Source organism: Theobroma umbraticum, unplaced genomic scaffold, assembly GCF_002168275.2.
Source record: "Theobroma umbraticum cultivar Fairchild unplaced genomic scaffold, ASM216827v3 scaffold_55.0, whole genome shotgun sequence".
NCBI classification, from domain to species: domain Eukaryota; kingdom Viridiplantae; phylum Streptophyta; class Magnoliopsida; order Malvales; family Malvaceae; genus Theobroma; species Theobroma umbraticum.
Genome location: NW_018397270.1, coordinates 3,015,703 through 3,024,023, shown reverse-complemented (window position 1 = coordinate 3,024,023; position 8,321 = coordinate 3,015,703). Strand labels below are relative to the sequence as shown.

Sequence of the window (8,321 nt, the reverse complement as noted above, 5' to 3'; positions counted from 1 at the left end):
AAAAAAAAGGAATTAATTACCTCACCTCCATCTTCGGATAAAAGGAGCTTTGGCTGCCCTTGAAGTTTGTCTTTTCGCCTTCACGTAAGGGATGGTGGGAAGTAGGCATATGGATTTGGGGGATTTTGGTGGGCTTCTCCTATGGGATTGGGACTAGTTTGTGTTGGACAATCTAAACGGGCCTGTCTGAGAGTTTATATGAATATATTAGGTTAAATTATGAGATTAGTTTTTATACTTTAAAAAATATATGAATTTAATTTTTTGTATTATAATTTTTTTGTTAATTTCGGTCTGAACCTCCACCATTAAATATGTTAATATGGCATTTTGATCAAGTCAACATGGTTTTGATTTAGATGATGTGGTATTTTTTTATTGATGTGGCATTGATTATGTGCTAACATAATATTGATCATGCTAATGTGGCGTTAATTGAATTTGCAATAGATTTATGTTGACATAGCACTTGTTAATTCTCACCGATATTTTTCCCTATTTTTAATTCTCGATTCAAAACCAAACACGATTCTTCCTTTTTTGATTTGAACGTTAATCTTTTTTTTTTCTTTTTCTCTTAATCTATTTTGTTAATTATAATTATTTTAAGATTAAGATGTTTTGGATTAAAATTTGAAATGATTTGTAAATTGGTAGTCATATAAGCAATTAGCACGTCAACATTTCATCGAGTCATTAAAGTGTTATATCAGCATAAACTTATTATTAGTCCAATTAATGTCATGCCAACATAATCTGTCTTGTCAATATATAATCAACATTACATCAACAAAAAAAAAATGTCACATTATCTTAATCAATGTCATGTCTACTTGATCAAAATATCATGACATCATATTTAATTGTAAAAATTTAACAGTGTTAGAGTTTGGATTAAAATTAACACATTAAAAAAATACAATGACTCAATTTACACAAATTATTATATAGAGATTTAAATTCATAATTTTTATAGAATACATGGATTAGTTACGTAATCTGATTAATAAATTAATATTTTAGGTCTTATGTGATATAGAGTTGTTGAATTTGATTGTAAAAGCAATGTTAAATAATTATATAAATTAAAACTTGCAATTAAAAATTAATTGGAAACCATTGAAATGTCTTCCCTAAGCCAAATTTGCTCACTTTCATGCTACTAGAAAGCAGCATATATATCAGCTGCATATGGCAAAATCCAAGTGATAAATTCAGAGTTGAGTCTCAAACTGTCCCCTTCTCTAATAAATTCCCCTTTGTTGTTGTTTCCCAGAAGAAGAGAAGAGTTTGACATGGAGCTGCCTCTTGTCAAGAATGGATGCAGCAAACAGGGTTCAAATAAAGGCTGTAGAAGCACATGCGGAAGCGTGGAGGAATGAATGAATGGGTGAGGTACTTAAGATAAGGTTGTCCAACACTGTAGAGCATTACTGCAGCTTAATGGGTTGTCATTTTCAAAATAAAATTTGTGGTGAAAATAAGGTTTCAACGCCTTCATGGATTTCCAGCTAAGCCCATCATCAGTAATGTTTGTGTGATCATTTGTCTCCGTTCAACTTTAGGGAATTAGGATTGCCAAAAGGATATCCTCCCTCACTGCAATCTTCCTTCTGAGAATTGGCACTGCTTGAATCCAAGGGTTCTGCAAGAATCTTAAGGAATTGAAATAACAAAGAGGAATCAGCTATCTTCATTTGAATCAACCAATTTGCATTGCATCCTTGCTTTGACGGCTAGAGTACATAAAAGCAGCAATCTTTATTCTTCATAAATTAGAGATAGAATCAGCATAATTAAGATAATTTCCAGTTTGGGTTTATTTAGAGGTGTATTGCTCTAAGATTTGCTTCTGCTTGCTTTTGAGTGTTGACCAATTGTTGAACCACTGAAAGTTGAGTGCCAAAACCTAATCACCATGGCTAATAAAGAAGGCAGGGTGATGATGACGGCTGGAGCAATTGGATTGTGTCAAAGATTGCAATTAACCACGACTGAGAAACCTGTTTAATTGGAGCTGCAATCCACAAAATTTGGCAGGGGTTTATCCGCTCTAAATCTACCAATGTAAGACACCTAGATACCCTGTCTGCCACCTTCTATTTAAAAATGAAAACAAAACAAAACTAATGCACATATGGAGGCTTGGACTATTGTGTGGCAAGTGGGCAACTCAGCTACAAATAAGTCAAGAACTGGTTGGCAAAGCTGTTATGGGAGGCCTCATCTGTTGTTTTTTAAAGTCCAAAGTCTAGACATATTGACGGTCAAATATCTTTTCTCAAACCAAACTATTTAAGAAAGAAATTTGGCAACTGGGTCTGGAAAAAAAACTAAAATTAAGTTTTGTTTTCTAGGAAAATAGATAGTTTCTAAATGCTAAGAATGGGTGACTTCTTTGAAGATGAGTCTGTCCAGTTGGATTAAGTTGGAGAGCGAGAGATAATAATAAGAAATAAAGGGTTGGGATCATCCTTGCTGATTATTCCTCTTATTTATTGTTAAAATATATTGATATGATGATATGGTGTGAATAAATAACAAAAAAGGGGAAAAAAAAAAGAAAGGTGCTGGTTGAAGGATAGCAATATTAGCAATTAAAATTTAAAGAGACATGAAGAACTTGGTTATCATGACAAAGCAAGGCCAGCAGCACCACTCTCAAACAACAGATGTAGATAGCCACAGGCACTCAGCTCAGGCAGTCAACCACAACCCCAGAAAATAAAAAAATCAAATTGGACAAACGGTGAAGGCAAAGAGGAGAACCTGTTTATGCTTCAGGGATGGGAGCTTTTAGGTTTCTCTCAGCTTTGTATTTGTATCCACACTCTTTGAGCTTTGGTCATCAATCAATCAATCATCATCTTAGAAAAAGTCCACCACCACCATCCACTACCAGCCGCCCCAAAAGTAAACGCTCCTGGGAATTCTTATTTTTCATCATATCCAATAATCCCACCAACAAGCCTTTGCCTTCTTTTTTGTTCTTTTGATCTTTTTGTTAATTGACCATTATAATATAAACGGCTAAACGTCACTCACGCACGCACGCACTCTCTCTCTTTCTCTCTCTGGCTTTCCTTCTTGAAGGTCAATGGGATGTTTACTGCAATTTCCATCCTGTACAAGCTAACCAAGACCAGATAATGATGTACTTAGCCAACTTTTTCTCTTCCTCGTGTCTTGTTGTTCTGCTTCTTACTTTGTTCCGATGATGATAGATGACAAAGAGACCGGTCTGGATGCTTCAAATTCTAGACTGGACCATCAGCAACAACATTTTCCATGCTTCACTTGCTCTTGCGTCTCCTTTTATTACTTTTACCGTCTTTCTTCTTCGTCTCTCCTTTCTCAGCTGCCTGCAACCAAGACGATCATGACTCTCTGTTCGCGTTTTACTCCAACTTAACGTTGTCACCATCATCTCCCTTGAATTGGTCTACTTCTAAGGACTGCTGCTCTTGGGAAGGAATAGATTGTGATACTTCTTCAGATGATGCTCGGGTCACCCAGCTTTGGCTACCCTCTAGAGGCCTAAGCGGTCATCTGTCACCGTCTCTTGTAAACCTCACTCGTTTAACTCACCTTAATCTCTCTCGCAATCGGATCAGCGGCTCTCTCCCTGCTGGGTTCTTTTCCTCCCTGAATCAGCTCAAAGTTCTTGATCTGAGCTTCAACAGTCTCAATGGCCAACTGCCTCTGGATTTCTTTTCAGATAATAATAACAATCTCAGCCCCATCGAGGCGTTGGATTTGTCCAGCAACCGCTTCTCTGGGACCATCCAATCGAATTCATTTCTTCAGGCAGCCCGGAATTTGACTATTTTCAATGTGAGCAACAATACCCTTACGGGCCAGGTTCCTTCCTCGATCTGTCTCAACACTTCCCTCACCCTCTTGGATTTATCCTACAACAAACTTAATGGTGAAATTCGCCTTGGACTTGGAAAGTGTTCCAAGCTGCAGATTTTCGTGCGGGTTATAATAATCTCTCTGGCACACTCCCTGATGATGTTTACACGGTTACCTCACTTCAACAACTGTCTTTACCGCTAAATCACCTTTCCGGGCGAATCAAAAGCGCCATTGTCCAACTAACCCAACTCACCATCCTTGAGCTCTCTTCTAATGAATTTGGGGGGCCCATTCCAAAAGACATCGGTCAGCTTTCCAAGTTGGAACGCCTGCTCCTTCACGTCAACAACTTCACTGGTTCTCTGCCACCATCTCTCATGAATTGCACCAGTCTCATCACTTTAAATTTGCGGGTCAACCGGCTGGAAGGAGACCTCTCCGCCTTTAATTTCTCCACTCTCCTACGCCTAAACACTCTTGACCTTGGCAACAATAACTTTACAGGTACCTTGCCTTTAAGCCTTTATTCTTGCAAGTCACTAACTGCAGTGAGACTGGCTAGTAACCAGCTAGAGGGACAGATATCCCCGCCATACTTGCACTGCAATCTTTATCATTCCTTTCAATTTCCACTAATAATCTAACCAATTTTACTGGGGCAATAAGTATTTTGATGGGCTGCAAGAACCTTACTACTCTATTCTCTCTAAGAACTTCATGAATGAAGCAATACCCAATGATGAAAATATAGTAGGAGAAGAGGGCTTTAAATCTCCAGATTTTGGGCCTAGGAGGTTGCAACTTCACTGGTCAAGTCCCCAACTGGCTAGCCAATCTGAAGAATCTAGAGGTGCTGGACCTGTCCCAAAATAGGATCACTGGTTTAATTCCCAGTTGGTTCGGCAGCCTAAGAAACCTTTTCTACATAGACTTGTCTGATAACTTAATTTCAGGAGAATTTCCCAAGGAGCTCACAAGCTTATGGGCATTGGCAACGCAAGAGTCTAATGATGAAGTAGATAGAAGTTACCTGGAGCTGCCTGTGTTTGTCTTGCCTTATAATGCTACCAGTCAGCAGCTGTATAACCAACTCTCTAGCCTTCCACCAGCTATCTATCTGAGAAACAACAACCTCAGTGGCAACATCCCTGAGGCGATTGGTCAATTGAAATTTCTTCATGAGTTAGATCTCAGTCAGAATGACTTCTCTGGCAGCATTCCAGATCAAGTATCAAATCTCACAAACTTGGAAAAATTGGATCTCTCTGACAACCGGCTTTCTGGCCAAATTCCTGCATCATTAAGAGGCCTTCACTTTTTGTCTTCATTCAGTGTGGCATATAACGATCTTCAAGGACCAATACCATCTGGAGGTCAGTTTGATACTTTTACCAGCTCCAGTTTTGAAGGGAATCCAGGTTTGTGTGGTTCAATTTTGCAGCGCAGTTGCCCCAATGCAGCGGGAATAGCTCATTCTACCACCACTCCAAAAAGCTTAAACACAAAACTTATCATTGTGCTTGTCGTTGGCATCTGTTTTGGCACTGGTTTGGTTATTACTTTGCTAGCATTGTGGATATTGTCCAAGAGAAGGATTATTCCAGGGGGAGATACTGATAAGATTGAACTAGATACATTTTCCGGCAACTCTTTTTCTGGAGTTCCTCCACGGACTGACAAGGATGCTAGCCTCGTTATGTTGTTCCCAAACAAAACCAATGAAGTCAAGGATCTCACCATATTTGAACTGTTGAAAGCCACTGATAATTTCAATCAAGAAAACATCATTGGCTGTGGGGGTTTTGGGTTGGTTTACAAAGCAATATTAGCAGATGGGACCAAACTGGCAGTTAAGAAGCTCTCAGGAGATTTTGGCCTGATGGAAAGGGAATTCAAAGCCGAGGTAGAGGCTCTATCAACAGCTCAACATGAAAACTTGGTGTCCCTGCAAGGCTATTGTGCCATGAAGGATTTCGGCTACTAATATATTCCTACATGGAGAATGGAAGTCTGGACTACTGGTTACATGAGAAAGCAGATGGTCCATCCCAATTAGATTGGCCAACTCGACTAAAGATTGCTAGGGGAGCAAGTATTGGCCTGGCTTACATGCATCAGATATGTGAGCCACACATTGTTCACCGAGACATCAAGTCAAGCAACATCCTTCTTGATGACAAGTTTGAGGCACATGTTGCAGATTTTGGATTGTCACGATTGATTCTTCCTTATCACACTCATGTTACAACTGAGCTTGTTGGTACCTTGGGTTATATTCCTCCAGAGTATGGGCAAGCATGGGTAGCCACTTTGAGGGGGGATGTGTACAGTTTTGGGGTTGTCATGCTTGAGCTACTCACTGGTAAAAGACCTGTGGATATGTCTAGGCCAAAAACAGCAAGAGAATTAGTTGCCTGGGTGCAGAAAATGAGGAGCGAGGGAAAGCAAGATGAAGTATTCGATCCTCTCCTAAAAGAAAAGGGTTCTTATGAAGAGATGCTGCAGGTGCTGGATGTGGCCTGTCTGTGCATCAACCAAAATCCTTTCAAGAGGCCAACTATCAAGGAAATTGTTGATTGGCTGAAGAATGTAGGAACAACCATCAGCAACCAAAATAAGGATTAGTGAAAAGTGCCCTTCAGCACTTCTTAAGAAACAGATACGTACACTTGCACAAAATGTCTGAGTTTATTACCTTCATTTTATTTTACCCATGTAAATGAAATTTACTCAATCACACTTCTTCAGCTGTACAAAAGAAGAAATCACATTTAAGTAGGGACTATTGTTGTAAGGTTGCGGCTGTAACATTTTGTCAGATAGGTCTGCTGAGAAACCAGTGCTTGTACATTAAAAAAAAATTTCCTAGCTTCGGCATCTATAATGCAAATACCACCTAGTTTTGGTCACTGAATTTAAGTTGTTAAAACTTTGCCTTCAAGTGAATTTACTATTGTAATGTCACTCACTTTCAATATCTACCAGACAAAAGTCAAATACAACTGTTGCCTGTATTAGACCATCATATATGATTTTTAGGAGTGGTTAAAACACAATGCCAGAAATTATACTTGTATTTATCTTTTGTTTATCAGGAACAAGGTTAAACTACAAAGGCGACTGAAATGTTTAACCTTGTATAATAATACCTGCCACAACATAAATGTCAAGGATTTTCATTCATTTAAAATTTTAGTCCTAACTTCTGCAGTGAAACAAGCAAAATTATTAAGTTAAATGATGGTACAAGAAGTAATATAAGAAACATGAACTCATAAGGAATGTATCTGCATCATTATTATCTCTCATAAAATGTAGTACAACTGACACTTACAAATATCTGCTACGTCCTGAGTTGTGACATTGCAAATTCTATGTTTCCTAGCTGCAAAGAATTTACGAGGAGCTGCACTTTTGCTTATTTTGAATCATCTAAATCTCAAATATGTCTTCATCACAATCAACACTCAGACAAATTCCTGAAACAAGATCCGTATATATATAAGCAATAAGGTTTAATTCAAAACCTTTGTTTAAGGAAACATGTAATGAACACTAAATAATCTCAGAAATGTCAGGCAATTCATTTAAACCAAACTTAAGAATTCAAAAAAAAAAAAAAGATTTGGAGTAAAAAAAGAATTCAAATTGAAAATTAACAACATTTGGACTAAAAATGTCATGCTGCTGAAAGTTAAAAACCTTTCTAGAGGCCCCATAACATTTTCCCTTTTTTCGATCAATAAGTTTATCTCTTAATTTTCCTTCTTCTTTTTTTTTCTTTTTTTGTCACCTCAGAAAAAGTTAAGCTAAAACTTAACAGCACAATCCCACCATATATATAGTTACTTGTCAATTGAGCCAAGCCCAGGTATCATGTAATTAAGAGGATCCTTGTGCATTATATATGATGGAAGGATCACTATAAAAAGATATAATGAGGTTGGTAACATTATTAATTTCACATCTCCATAATTTGACATATAAGCATGTGTACACACATAAATGCATATTCACATACATACTTTACAATCTCATTAATCATTAATTTAAATTAAATTCAGCTATCACCTATCCTACATGGACTCAAGATATGGTGAAAGACATGAGCATGTCATGTTTATTTTGGCAAATTTTTACATTAATTTGCAGGATCTATATGTCATATATACCTAAAAGAATTCAAAATGTCTAACAAGTGTTGTGACATGGATACATTAAAATAAAGCGAAGAGCACATGTAACATAGCCTATCATATTTTACTTCTCGGACAGAAAGTTGTGCAGACGATTTTCTTCTGCCCTTCCTAAACTAAAATTTTCTACTGAGCAAACACTTTTGCAGCTTACATTCCAACTAAATTAATGGTAAAAAAACGAGAGTTATACTAGTTATTAGAGGAAATAAATTTTAAGGGAAAAGTGTTGTTGCTCTTGGTCAGACAGTATAGGTCCAAAGACAG

General features: G+C 37.6%; 1 protein-coding gene and 1 long non-coding RNA gene across 3 annotated transcripts in view; one reads left to right on the top strand and one right to left on the bottom strand.

Moving 5' to 3' along the window:
- Positions 1–90, bottom strand: part of LOC110426231 (uncharacterized) — a 6,366-nt gene extending 6,276 nt beyond the window's left edge. Inside the window, exon 1 of one of the 2 annotated variants that reach the window (XR_002446114.2) lies at positions 26–90. This is a non-coding gene — a long non-coding RNA (uncharacterized LOC110426231). Of the gene's footprint in view, positions 1–20 lie in introns of both variants that reach the window. The other variant, XR_002446115.2, reaches the window with a different exon arrangement.
- A 3,097-nt stretch (positions 91–3,187) lies between these two features.
- Positions 3,188–6,898, top strand: LOC110426192 (tyrosine-sulfated glycopeptide receptor 1-like). The gene is given in 7 exon segments (XM_021441355.2): positions 3,188–3,271; positions 3,274–3,967; positions 3,970–4,446; positions 4,449–4,553; positions 4,556–4,625; positions 4,627–5,816; positions 5,819–6,898. Coding segments are annotated over 7 exon segments (3,258 nt in total). The 5' UTR covers positions 3,188–3,214; the 3' UTR covers positions 6,484–6,898.
- Positions 6,899–8,321: the final 1,423 nt, after the last annotated feature.